Raw genomic sequence first — 16,519 nt, forward strand, 5'->3', positions numbered from 1 at the left:
CATAACTGATATCTTGGTGATCGCAAAAACACAGTTTCCAAATGAAACATCAAGAAATGCAAGATGAAAAGAACTAAACAAGCATATTGACTCCTGAAGTCAGAAGAAATAAAGAGGGAGGTTTTTTTTGTTGTTTATTTTTAAAGAAACAGTTATTTACAACATTACTTGGGACCTCTCTTTTTTCTCCTTAGACGGTGAGGTGGCCGATTGTAAAACAGAAACAGGTGGCAACTCCAGCGATATTAGTAGCTGACAAGGGTCTGTGTATAGAAAGATGCACGCTATATGGAGTTTTAATGTGGTTCGAGTGTTAGCCACTATATTACTAGCTTAGAGTTGGATGCTATAGTAAATGGACGGAACCTAAATTGAAGAGCGTATAAGAGAATGGCACAGAAGATTAAACAACAATTAAAACATATACCAAAATACTGACGGATAAAGGGTTAGAAAATGTCTGTTCCAACTAGTCCCCATACCTTATTCAGTCGCAAGCAGCTGGATAAAATGGTGTTGGGACCTCTTGCTCTTTTTTTTTTTGTTCTTTACCGTTTTGTCTATTTTTAGACAGTAAAAATCCATAAAGCTTCTTCACATCCTAGATTAGATCTGTCCAACCGAAGGACAACAGTTGTCATGTCATCTGATGGCTAAAAATTAGCATAATCCTGAAGATGGTAAATCCTATCGTCATCCCAAAAGAAGTATAATTCAAAATGGAAGAACTGAGTCCATATATCAACAGGACTGTATGCAAATGCATAATTTGGCTGCAGAGATGTTGATTTGATCTATGTTTTTATGATAGAGTAAACAAAAATAAGCAAAGAATGAACGACAGTTACATGCAACCTCGTTTTACTTTCGCAACTATGCGTGTGAAGGGACGACGATAACCGAGTTACCTCAAAAACACCAAACAAAGGGTCGTTATGAAAACCAGCGGGTGAAAAGAAGAATAGTGAGATAAAGGTACTCGTGTTGAGGAAGAATATGCATACCGCACTTCCGCCTTTTTATTGGGAGTGAGGCCATGAATTCAGACATTTCCAAACACTAAGAAAGAAAGAATGAATAAATGATTCAGCAGGATAAAAACTGAACATTTTCTCACGATGTTTCGAAATTTATAAAGCCTGATTGCATGTGATGTTGATCTCCAATCCAGTAGCGCCCCCTATATTCTGTGACAAACTTAAAAATGAAAACAGTTCATTTGAGAAGTTAGTGAATTGGACAGATCGTGAAAAGCACGTTACAAATATGATTCTTTTGTTTCTTACTTACCCTGAGAGATTTTCGCGTTCAGGTGGAGGCTTCTGGGTGTAGTCGTACGCAGGTGGAGCAATAGCAACTGCGAAATTTAAAATAATAATAATAATAAAATTAATATTAGAACAAACTAGAATTAATTGATAACCTCAATTATTCAACGTTCATTAAAAAGTTTAAAAAAATATAACTATTAATTTTATCTCTATATATTTCTTTGACAATATATTCGCATTAAAGAATGTCTTAAACTTTTTAACCTTAATTAATACATAATGAGGATATTAAGGATCCACAGCTTTTTTATAGTCAAATAAACTGAAACTCGAAAAGCTTCGAAATTTTATTGTAATGTATATGAATATAATCTTCAGCATGAGAGTTACCTTAGTCTGAATCTTTTTAATTTTTACATTTTTTTGAATATAACATGAAGTTATCTTTAATATGCTCTATAATTTTATTATAAATCCTACATTAAGTTATTTTTTTATCTCTGCATTTTGGTGTTATACTAATACATCTACAAATAGTTCACTTATAAAGGATATAACTTGGTGTGAGCAAGTTTCGCGTATTTTGAGTAGTGCAAGCGATGACAATTCTGACACTGATGGTTATTATATATTTTCCTAAACTTCAGTAAAATTTCGAATCTTGACAATTTTCATTTTATAACTACGTTTTTCAGTGCCTGTTTTAGCGCTATAACGTGTTTGTTTGTCACTAAAATTACCGAGTCAAACAATCCTGTTCTTTTAGCCTTTATTGACTTACTCTTTGTATTAGAGTCTACAGACTTATGAGAAAGGCTGTCTTCCCATAGTTAGTTATTTATTAACACAATAATAGAATGTGACTTAATTGTTGCTGTTAATAATTCGGTTTTTCCCTTTAGGAATTTTTATTGGTGGGAAATGACACGTGCTATGTGGGGGGTCACTTCCGCTGCTTTAAGAATGGTGAGAGATGATCACCGATCTCATTAAATGGTCAAACTGGGTCATGCCTCTATGTACGGGTACCTCGTGCACGCAAGCTATTCAAGAATCATCATCTCTCGACACACCCATACTAATGGAAATAACCGCGTGTCTCAAACTCGTGACAGATATCAGCCCCACCCACCAACCAACAGCATGTTTGCTATTCTTTTCAGTTTGCAGAAATGCTCGATAGAGGGCAGGCAAGTATATAAATTTTCTCTTTTTTGTAACATTGCTAATTGGCTTTTGTCATTTCGCAAGAATCCTAATTAAGGACATTTCACTTGTCATTTCAATGAGGTCAGACATCTAACACCGCTGATGGCTACGGCGTAGGATGAAATGTGTGTTTTGGTCATAACGGATGTGCAGGTTATTTAACCACGATGGGCCTTTTTAGAGCGAGTGACGGATCATGCGAATAATAGATGAATGACTAGCATTTTGAGTCACGGTATTCTTCTAAAGAATGCAAGCGTCACCTGAAGAAACACATTTGATTCTATATAAAGTTTGGTGGAGTTGATTACGTTCATTATCTCACCTGAATCGAATGTGACATGTTCGTAACCTGGGACTTTTTCCATTTGATCCAATGGAGGCGCACTGGCATCTGCATGGTTTTGCTGCATGGCTGGAGCTTGAAAACCTAAAGGGAGAAATAAAAGAATGAAATACACAATGAAATCTCTGAAGGTCAGAGAATTTAGCTGAATGCTACTTACACCAGATTGTAATATTGCCAATGAAATATAATTGAATGGAGTTCATGCAAATAAAGAAATATTTTTACGTCCTTATGATGTTTGGTAGATGTTTTTGATATGTTGCTGCAGAGAATCAGCCATTTTGAATGGTTCTGATATAAACTTGTAGTTGGTTACTGTTGGAATATCTCCGCTAATAGGAGGTAGATAATTTGAACACTCATATTATTATCATTATTATTATTAAATAGCAACAATTAACACAACAGATGCGTAGAAGATAATTGATCATCTAGATTCTAGAAGATTAAAGTAAACTCCACAGAATCAAACACACCATCTAGAGAATCGAAAGGCTAAACATGATCAGTCACCTAGGAGATTAAAGAGAACATCTCACACGCATACTAAAACACAAACAGTAAACATTAATTACACCCTCAACGCAAAAGCGTATTCTAGTATCACTATGCGTAATACTATTACCCCAATTAACATTCAGCTTACATTATCTTAACCAATATTCCAGTGGCGGCCGGTAAAAATTTTAAGTGGGGGTGCTGCATATACAAAAAAAAAAAAAAACTTTTTTTTGCCTAATCAGTGACGAATTTATTAATAAATAAATTTACATATTAAAAATTGCTTTATTAAAATTATTTCATCCTCACCACGAACAAACACCAATAATAAACGTTGTAACAGAAATAACGGCAGTGTATGGTATGACGTAACGTGCAAGCGCAAACGAATATCGGCGTTAGATCGCAATTATCGTTACACGAAACAAATGAAAATATATAATTCTTTTCATATTTTCAAACAATGATACTCGTCATAATTCAGCCTTGTATCTGTAATAAATAAATAATGATAGGTTATTTTAACAAAATAAGATAAGATTTACAAAAAATAGTTCACCACGCACCAATAATAAACGTTTCATATCTCACAGAAATAACGCGCGTAAGCATACTAGAGATACACTGCCGTTTGAGCAGTGTGGGAATGACGTAACGTGCAATGACAAGCGCAAACGAATATCGGTGTTAGATCGCAGTGCATTTGTGTCGTAATCTAAAGCGTTAATCGAACAATTCCAATTATTAACTATTCAATCAATGTCGAAACATAAGCTGTAACCTTTAACATGTTGCATTGCATTTATACAATGTTGCAAGCATTGTTATTATTTATAAACACAAACAAAATTAAAATTTTTCATTTTTCCTTGGGGATGCTGCAGTGTCGCAGTGCTTATGTAAGGGCCGCCACTCCAATATTCTCTTTATAACGTCGTCCATGCACTTAAATATAATCTTTAATGATTTAGATTTCTTACACAATGAATTTTATACGTGTTATATATACTTCACTCTCTCTCTCTCTCTCGATCTTTGTGTGTATATCATTTTATTTTCTTTGTCCTAGTTTATATATTTATCATTACTCTTTCCTTTTCTTAATAAATGAAATTTTATTTATCAACCAAACTTGACATCTTGACCTGTCTGAATGTGTCTCCAGTAATTTTGAATTGACAATTGGGTGAACTTAGAGCGGAATCTGGAACATTTGAGAAGGCTTTTAAATGTCTTAAAAAGTACAGAAATATAAATGTCATCTTATCACTGTGCCAAAATGTTTACATTTGAATAGGTTGGTTAAGTAGTTAAGTACAAGAAGTGATAGAATCATAGGGAAAAATGCGAAAGACCACCTTAATAAAACAAAAGTATTTGAGAGCTATTGATTGCTTATTTATAGAACTGGTTGAGTTTCATAGTAACGCCGAAGTCTATAAGTCGCGAGTTTAACTTATAAGAAGGCTTGGGTACCAGAGATTAAATCCTGTCTTTGCCAGGAGGAAGAATCGGGTAAGATAACCAAGCAGGAGGTGAAGGCGCGCGCGCGCGCGCGTGTGTGTATGTGTGTACAAAATAAGCAAACCCAGCCTAAGAACACAATCAGCAGATTAAAGGACCTAGCAGATTAATTGTATTCGTTACAATTATCCCTTGCATTTGATTAACACAATTCTGATTCATTATACTGGCGGACGATTCGCTTCAGTACGTAGCCTTCTAATCCAATGGTTCCCAAATTGCAATAGGGGTGCCAGTAGATGTGAATTTAATTAAAACTCAGCAAGACGTTGTAACTAAAGATCAAATGTTTGTTTTTGTTAAGTATTTAAAACTTTCAATAGATGATAAAAGATGGACTCTTTTTTTTAATTAAAAAGACTCACCAAGAGGAGGTGGTGGTTGGTTGTTTTCTGTTGACTGATATCCACCAGGAGGCGGGTTCGGTAATGGCTGATATCCGCCTGGAAAGCCTGGATTGGCTTGAGGATAAGTCGTCATACTGTAAGTAGAAAAATAAAGCGGTGGTTGTAAATTATTTAAAGTAATCTTCATTACAATTCACATCACCTTGCATTAAAACGTTCGTTTACATATTCACGATAATAAAATACCAAGAAACATAATTCACAACTCCAGTAAAGAGCTCTATTTTCACTTGAAGTTTTTCCTTGTAAAGTGAGCTCTGAAATCAATATTCTACTAAGTAATTCGTGTGTATGCAGTTAATATATGGATATTGGATAAGTGTTGGTTGTGCCAACGTTTATTTGGAAATTAGAAATTTTATGTATTTATTTTATTTTATTTTATTTTTTATTTTTGTACAACACGTTTTCTGTCTGGACGAAAGATGAATTTTTATAAATATTTCATGTCCCTGGATATCGTGACAGCACGCACAGTTTTTGCAGACTAGGAGCCCCCCCCCCCCCCTTTGCAAACGCCTTAATAAAACGATGGTGTCATGCTAGTTAAAAACCATATTATTCACTTTAAGCAGAAGGCTGGCTGTACTGTTTGCTACGTTATAAACTGAACAACCATAGTATATTTCAATTAACATACTTAATACAGTCGACCTGTGGTATACAAAAAATATTCGTTTATGCTACAAAGACGCCTGCTAATGTTTACTAAGCAAACAAGATCTCATGGAGAGTGAGGAATGATAATTGGCTATGAAATCTAGTAAAAACGGCTGCCTTGCTAAGTGCACGTATACAGTTATTGATTTCCAACGGTCTTTGACATGCGATACAGACATTTGTCTTCTCAGAACTTTTGAGGTCTTTTGTATCGAAAGTATGTAGCGATTACAATAAGGTATATTTATTATTATCATAAGCATATTTTAAGTTATATGTGATGTAACTTATCACATATAAAAGATCATTATTGTTACGACTAACTTAGTGCTGAGCAAAATGTTTGCTCAGCACTAGAAAAAAAAATCCAAAATAATAATAATAAAATAAATAAATAAATAAACTGCCAATTGCTGGCAGTTTCAAACCCCTCAAAATAAACACTTCCTCTCATATGTGAATTTTCCAAAAGCTCTCTTTTTTTTTTTTTTTGGCTAGATGGGTGAAGCAAGAATGCTTTTCGTATTCCCCGCTATCTGTAGAAGAAAATGTATGGAAGGGGTAATATAGAGCTAAAAACTCTGATCATGGCAGTGGTGTAACAGCAATATCCGAGCCTCAGTGAAAACTTCACTGGCTACAGCATTGCCATCCATTACCCTGGGTACCCATTTCAGACGCCTCCTACGATATGCATGGGCTATTCTTATCCCGGCCACCACATGGGATTTCCAAAAGCAATAGGCTATACTGAAAAATAAAAGGTTCACTACTAAAATTTAACATTCATTTAAAATTTTGTAGAAAGAGCCAAGAAGAAGATGATGATATATAGAAAATGCTTTTAAATTAAACATTTTTCTATATATCTTCTTCTTCTTCTTCTTCCTAACATGGATTTTAGACCAAGTGGTCTCTTCCGGTCTCATGCCATATCTTTCTTGGTCTTCCGATTCTTCTTTTCCCACTTATTTTATATTTGTATAATATTTTAGGTAGTCTGCTGTTGTCCATTCGATTTAAATGTTCTAGCCATTTTTGTTTATACTGTCTTATGTAGTAATTAATCGTTTTTATATTCAGGGATTGTAAAATTTCTCCATTTGTTTTATGGTTCCCACTTGGTATATCCTGCTGTTTTTCTGAGAAATTTCATTTCTGCTGTTTGAATTCGTTTTTCATCTTTCCGTTTTATGGTCCATTTCCTTTTTAAGCTCCGAATAGTAGAGTTGGTTTTGACAAGACATTATATAGTCTGATTCTAGTGTGTGTTTGTACCAGGGGTGGCTTAAATCTATTATTTATCATGTCATTTACTTTGACAAAGTTTGATATTTTAGTGTCTATGTCTTTTTCTTTTTCATATGATAAATCGCATCTCATGTATCTGAAAGTATTTACTTGTTCTAATATTTTATTATCTATCACTATTTTACTTCTTATTGGGTTTTCTCCTCTGAATGCAATTCTTTTTGATTCTTCTTTAGATATTGTCATATTATATTATTTTGAGAGATAATTTCATGTTTTTAATGATCTTTGGAAATCATCTTTGGTGTAACTAATACTATTTGATCATCTGCAAATAGTAGTGTATCTATCTTCATTTTAGTTTTTAATTTTTACTTTAGGTTTTCTATATATAAAGGCAGTGGTGCCGCCATCTCAATACACACCAACAATACTACAAAAAGTCAAAACGACGTAGAGGGAAATAAATTAAAATACTATGTTTATTTTTGAAGTGAAACTTTAATTTCAACATTCTAAAATGTTATTTTTTTCTTGCTTTTCTGTTAACATACTCGTTGATGACATTGGCGAAGTCTATTTCATAGTAATTTGGTAATTCTTAATAAATTTTATTTAGAAAAAACTCCTCTCACAACTAGCAACACTTACAGCAATTGTGAGGAAATTTCGCAGTAGTATTACAATATTTGGAAATGAGTTCTCGAGACTGTATTTTAGAATTAACTGCAAAAGTTCAAAAAGGTTCAAAGTGCCGCCCGTGGCGGACCTCCCCCTCCGCCCCTCCCTAGCTACGCCTCTCTATAAAGGTTTAAATTCATGCTCTATACATATAACAAAAACTTAGAGAAAACATACTTGACAATGCGGGATATGTTCCATTTCTGCATCACAAATTCGTCAAGCACTGGCAATATTAAATACCGTATATAAGAACTATAAAAACTGATCCTTTTAGATGTGATTAACACACCAACGGTAGACAAGGAAGGAAATATTTTTGAATTGTACAGAGAAACCTAAGCCGGAAACCGGATCTTGGTGAAGGCTAACAGAAATATTACTTACGCCATCTAGTTTTCTTTCTAAAAAACTCGTTAACAGTGACAATATTCTCGATTTTTGTTTCCTGAGGAGGGGACATCGGAGATAATAGCTTTTATTTGTTGTTATTATTATTATTATTGTGTGTGTATGTATATATACACATACATACATACAGTGTGTGTATATATACACTGTATATATACACACACATGCACATTGTATACACACACATTGTATATATACACACGCACACATTGTATACACACACATTGTATATATACACACGCACACATTGTATACACACACATTGTATATACACACACACATACACACACATTGTATATACACACACACATACACACACATTGTATATACACACACACATACACACACATTGTATACACACACACACATACACACACATTGTATACACACACACACATACACACACATTGTATACACACACACACACACATTGTATACACACACACATTGTATATATACACACACACACACACATTGTATATACACACACATACACACACATTGTATACACACACACACACACACATTGTATACACACACACATTGTATATATACACACACACACACACACACATTGTATATACACACACATTGTATACACACACACATTGTATATACACACATTGTATACACACACACATTGTATATATATACACACACACACATTGTACAGGGTGTTCGGGATAAATTTGACAGTTTCGTAAGGAAAAAGAAAATCTTCTTTGTATCTATTAAATTTAATGAATTGACAAAAAAACATTACAGGCAGAGTTAATTACAATACTATCAACAAGATTTTCTCAAAATAACCACCATTAGCATCGATCACAGCTTCAATTCTGCTTCGGAACCTCGAACAAGCTGATGCTACAGTCTCCCTGGGAAGGGCCGCAAAAACTGTTTTAATTTTATCCATTAACTGGGCTTTTGTATTACTGGAAGTGCGATTGGTGTCTTTTTCAACTGCGCCCCATACAAAATAATCCATGGGGTTAAGGTCTGGGGAGTTTGGAGGCCAAACATTTGGACTGGTGAAGTCGTAGAAATTTTCAGACAACCATTTTTGACTTTTCCCAGAGGTGTGGCAAGGGGCCGAATCCTGCTGCCATACATACGGCCTACCATTGGCTACCCTTGTTATCCAGGGCTTGACTACAGTTAGCAACTCCACGAACAAAGCCCGAATTCCAATGCCAGGGTTCTTCAACACCTGTTCCTGCAGATTTGCGAGGAATTCTGCTGTACGAACGCAATCAGATCGTCTGCTAGGGATCTTTCTTCTTGCTACATCCTCGTAGTCACCATTGCAAGTCTCTAGTTCATGCCTGATTGTTTTTACTGTATTCAGGGAGCATTGTGCAGCAGTCGTAATATCCTTATTTTGATGGCGGGCACGAATCATCATGATACAAGTTATTCTCTTCCATGATTCAGGTGGGTTCCAGCTATCCATCCTTTCTGACATCTTGTATATGAATGAAGAAGGGTCCAAACTTTTAAATGAAGAGAAGTGTGTGTTAATACATGTAACTTACGGAAAAATATAATTAATTATAAATATGTCAAATTTATCCCGAACACCCTGTATATACACACACATTGTATACACACACACATTGTATATATATACACACACACACACATTGTATACACACACACACATTGTATATACACACACATTGTATATATATACACACACACACACATTGTATATACACACGCACACACACATTGTATACACACACACATTGTATATATATACACACACACACATTGTATATATATACACACACACATTGTATATATATACACACACACATTGTATATATATACACACACACATTGTATATACACACACACACACATTGTATATACACACACACACACATTGTATATACACACACACACACATTGTATATACACACACACACACATTGTATATACACACACACACACATTGTATATACACACACACACATTGTATATACACACACACACATTGTATATACACACACACACATTGTATATACACACACACACACATTGTATATACACACACACACACATTGTATATACACACACACACACATTGTATATACACACACACACACATTGTATATACACACACACACACATTGTATATACACACACACACACATTGTATATACACACACACACACATTGTATATACACACACACACACATTGTATATACACACACACACACATTGTATATACACACACACACACATTGTATATACACACACACACATTGTATATACACACACACACATTGTATATACACACACACACATTGTATATACACACACACACATTGTATATACACACACACACATTGTATATACACACACACACATTGTATATACACACACACACATTGTATATACACACACACACATTGTATATACACACACACACATTGTATATACACACACATTGTATATATACACACACACATTGTATATATACACACACACATTGTATATATACACACACACATTGTATATATACACACACACATTGTATATATACACACACACATTGTATATACACACACACACATTGTATATACACACACACACATTGTATATACACACACACACATTGTATATATACACACACACATTGTATATATACACACACACACATTGTATATATACACACACACATTGTATATATACACACACACACATTGTATATATACACACACACATTGTATATACACACACACACATTGTATATACACACACACACATTGTATATACACACACACATTGTATATATACACACACACATTGTATATATACACACACACATTGTATATATACACACACACATTGTATATATACACACACACACACATTGTATATATACACACACACACACATTGTATATATACACACAAACACACATTGTATATATACACACACACACACATTGTATATATACACACACACACACATTGTATATATACACACACACACACATTGTATACACACACACACACACACATTGTATACACACACACACATTGTATATACACACACACACATTGTATATACACACACACACATTGTATACACACACACACACATTGTATACACACACACACACATTGTATACACACACACACATTGTATACACACACACACACATTGTATATACACACACACACACATTGTATATACACACACACATTGTATACACACACACACACATTGTACACACACACACACACATTGTATATACACACACACACATTGTATATACACACACACACATTGTATATATACACACACACATTGTATATATACACACACACATTGTATATACACACACACACACATTGTATACACACACACACACACATTGTATACACACACACACATTGTATATACACACACACATTGTATACACACACACACATTGTATACACACACACACACATTGTATACACACACACACACATTGTATATACACACACACACACATTGTATATATACACACACACATTGTATATATATACACACACATTGTATATATATACACACACATTGTATATATACACACACACACACATTGTATATATACACACAAACACACATTGTATATATACACACACACACACATTGTATATATACACACACACACACATTGTATATATACACACACACACACATTGTATATATACACACACACACACATTGTATATATACACACACACATTGTATACACACACACACATTGTATACACACACACATTGTATATACACACACACACATTGTATACACACACACACACATTGTATACACACACACACACACATTGTATATACACACACACACACATTGTATATACACACACACACATTGTATATACACACACACACACATTGTATACACACACACATTGTATACACACACACACACACATTGTATATATACACACACATTGTATATACACACACACACATTGTATATACACACACACATTGTATATACACACACACATTGTATACACACACACACACATTGTATACACACACACACATTGTATATACACACACACACATTGTATATACACACACACACACATTGTATATACACACACACACACATTGTATATACACACACACACACATTGTATATACACACACACACACATTGTATATACACACACACACACATTGTATATACACACACACACACATTGTATATACACACACACACACATTGTATATACACACACACACACACATTGTATACACACACACACACATTGTATATACACACACACACATTGTATATACACACACACACACATTGTATATACACACACACACACATTGTATATACACACACACACACATTGTATATACACACACACACACATTGTATATACACACACACACACATTGTATATACACACACACACACACATTGTATACACACACACACATTGTATATACACACACACACACATTGTATATACACACACACACACACATTGTATATACACACACATTGTATATACACACACACATTGTATACACACACATTGTATATACACACACACACACATTGTATATATACACACACACATTGTATACATACACACACATTGTATATATACACACACACATACATTGTATATATACACACACACATACATTGTATATATACACACACACACATTGTATATATACACACACACACATTGTATATATACACACACACACATTGTATATATACACACACACATTCTATATATATACACACACACACATTGTATATATACACACACATTGTATATATACACACACACACATTGTATATATATACACACACACATTGTATACACACACACATTGTATATACACACACACATTGTATATATACACACACATTGTATATATACACACACACACATTGTATATACACACACATTGTATATACACACACACATTGTATATATACACACACACACATTGTATATACACACACATTGTATATATACACACACACATTGTATATATACACACACACATTGTATATATACACACACACATTGTATATATACACACACACATTGTATATATACACACACACATTGTATATACACACACACACATTGTATATACACACACACATTGTATATACACACACACACATTGTATATACACACACACATTGTATATATACACACACACATTGTATATATACACACACACATTGTATATATACACACACACATTGTATATATACACACACACATTGTATATACACACACACATTGTATATACACACACACATTGTATATACACACACACATTGTATATACACACACACATTGTATATACACACACACATTGTATATACACACACACACATTGTATATATACACACACACATTGTATATATACACACACACATTGTATATATACACACACACATTGTATATATACACACACACATTGTATATATACACACACACATTGTATATATACACACACACATTGTATATATACACACACACATTGTATATATACACACACACATTGTATATATACACACACACATTGTGTATATACACACACACATTGTGTATATACACACACACATTGTATATATACACACACACATTGTATATATACACACACATTGTATATATACACACACACATTGTATATATACACACACACATTGTATATATACACACACACATTGTATATATACACACACATTGTATATATATACACACACATTGTATATATATACACACACATTGTATATATACACACACATTGTATATATACACACACACATTCTATATATATACACACACACATTGTATATATACACACACATTGTATATATACACACACACACATTCTATATATATACACACATACATTGTATACACACACACATTGTATATACACACACACATTGTATATATACACACACACACATTGTATATACACACACATTGTATATACACACACACACACATTGTATATACACACACATTGTATATACACACACACACATTGTATATATACACACACACATTGTATATATACACACACACATTGTATATATACACACACATTGTATATATACACACACACATTGTATATATACACACACACATTGTATATACACACACACACATTGTATATACACACACACACATTGTATATACACACACACATTGTATACACACACACACACATTGTATACACACACACACATTGTATACACACACACACACATTGTATATACACACACACACATTGTATATACACACACACACACATTGTATATACACACACACACATTGTATATACACACACACACATTGTATATATACACACACACACATTGTATATATACACACACACACATTGTATATATACACACACACACATTGTATATATACACACACACATTGTATATATACACACACACATTGTATATATACACACACACATTGTATATATACACACACACATTGTATATATACACACACACATTGTATATATACACACACATTGTATATATACACACACATTGTATATATATACACACATTGTATATATATACACACACATTGTATATATATACACACACATTGTATATATATACACACACATTGTATATATATACACACACATTGTATATATACACACACACATTGTATATATACACACACACATTGTATATATACACACACACATTGTATATATACACACACACACACACACACACACACTGTATATATACACACACACACATTGTATATACACACACACACACACACTGTATATATACACACACACACACACACACTGTATATATACACACACACACATTGTATATACACACACACACACACACTGTATATATACACACACACACATTGTATATACACACACACACACACACTGTATATATACACACACACACATTGTATATACACACACACACACATTGTATATACACACACACACACACACACATTGTATATACACACACACACATTATACACACACACACACACTATATACACACACACACACACATTGTATACACACACACACACACATTGTATACACACACACATTGTATATATATATACACACATACACATTGTATATACACACACACACACATTGTATATATACACACACACACATTGTATATATACACACACATACACAATGTGAACAATCACAATATATATATATATATATATATATATATATATAGAGAGAGAGAGAGAGAGAGAGAGAGAGGTGTGTGTGTGTGTGTGTGTGTGTGTGTGTTGGCATATTGCCAACTACGTGAACATTCCTTCCGGAAATGGCCTGAATAAATGCCAATTATTAAATTATCAATTTTTGAAGTTAAGGCTATTCATAGTTAAATGAATTATAATTAAAAATGTTGGCCGGCCTAGTTGGATGAGTAGTTAATGCACTCTCTCTCCAATCAGTAGACTGCAGGTTCGAATGTTGCTGTAGGCATGGATGTTTGTGATTGTCTTTAGGTGGGAGACGAATTTCATCGCCTACGGATTAGTAGAGACTTGAAGTGGCTTTAAAAAAATGTGAAATATGAAGATTTGGTCAGGAAAAGATATGTAAGTTGATGTGCATAGATATTAACGTTTAAAGGCTGGATAAATGACGTGTGGAACTTTGATTAATTGCAAATTCTTGGAAAATCCAATCTTTAGTAAAATAAATAAATAAAAATAAAAAATTAAAATTTTATTAACTCTTTTTGACTTAAATTTTAGGAAATCAGTAGGCAGCTGGTTCCACCTATCGCCATTACAGAAGCCGAGTGCATTCCTTCGGAGTGCTAGATGAAAGATGCTAATAACCCTATCTTGCATCTATTTGTATAAATGGGCGTCTTTTACCGTTGATTTTGATGAGTCTTTTTTGTGTTGAAGATTAAATCTGAATTTCTTCTGAGAGGGAGAACTTACTTGCGTGCTGAAAATCAAGTAATTTAGGAATAGACTTAAAAAAAGTCTTCTAGGCCCGTGACTTGAATCCATCTCTAATGGTAATCTGCAGACCTAGTTGAAATTATACTGGAACAATTTATTGCTATAGTGATCAACAAAACATTAAAAGTTTCAAAACATCAGCATCATCGGCAACTACTCACGAACAAGTATGATTGCTTTTCAAAAACCTTATCCATCGGCGAGTCAGGAGG

At 33.7% G+C, this 16,519-nt stretch overlaps 1 protein-coding gene across 5 annotated transcripts in view; it reads right to left on the reverse strand.

Annotated features, from left to right (window-relative positions):
* Positions 1-16,519, reverse strand: part of LOC150106540 (protein SSUH2 homolog) — a 62,475-nt gene that overhangs the window by 24,202 nt on the left and 21,754 nt on the right. For 4 of the 5 annotated variants that reach the window (XM_090393182.1, XM_090393185.1, XM_090393181.1 and 1 more), the window contains exons 2-4: positions 5,220-5,335; positions 2,806-2,910; positions 1,291-1,357 (exon numbers count right to left, since the gene is read on the reverse strand). In XM_090393182.1, coding sequence (XP_090249308.1) covers positions 1,291-1,357; positions 2,806-2,910; positions 5,220-5,335 — 288 coding nt within the window. Of the gene's footprint in view, positions 1-1,290; positions 1,358-2,805; positions 2,911-5,219; positions 5,336-8,030; positions 8,144-16,519 lie in introns of those variants that run through there. The other variant, XM_090393183.1, reaches the window with a different exon arrangement.

The sequence above is a fragment of the Typopeltis vanoorti genome, chromosome 5 (assembly GCF_054136105.1).
Source record: "Typopeltis vanoorti isolate ZY-2024b chromosome 5, IOZ_Tvanoo_1.0, whole genome shotgun sequence".
Classification (NCBI taxonomy): Eukaryota; Metazoa; Arthropoda; class Arachnida; order Uropygi; family Thelyphonidae; genus Typopeltis; species Typopeltis vanoorti.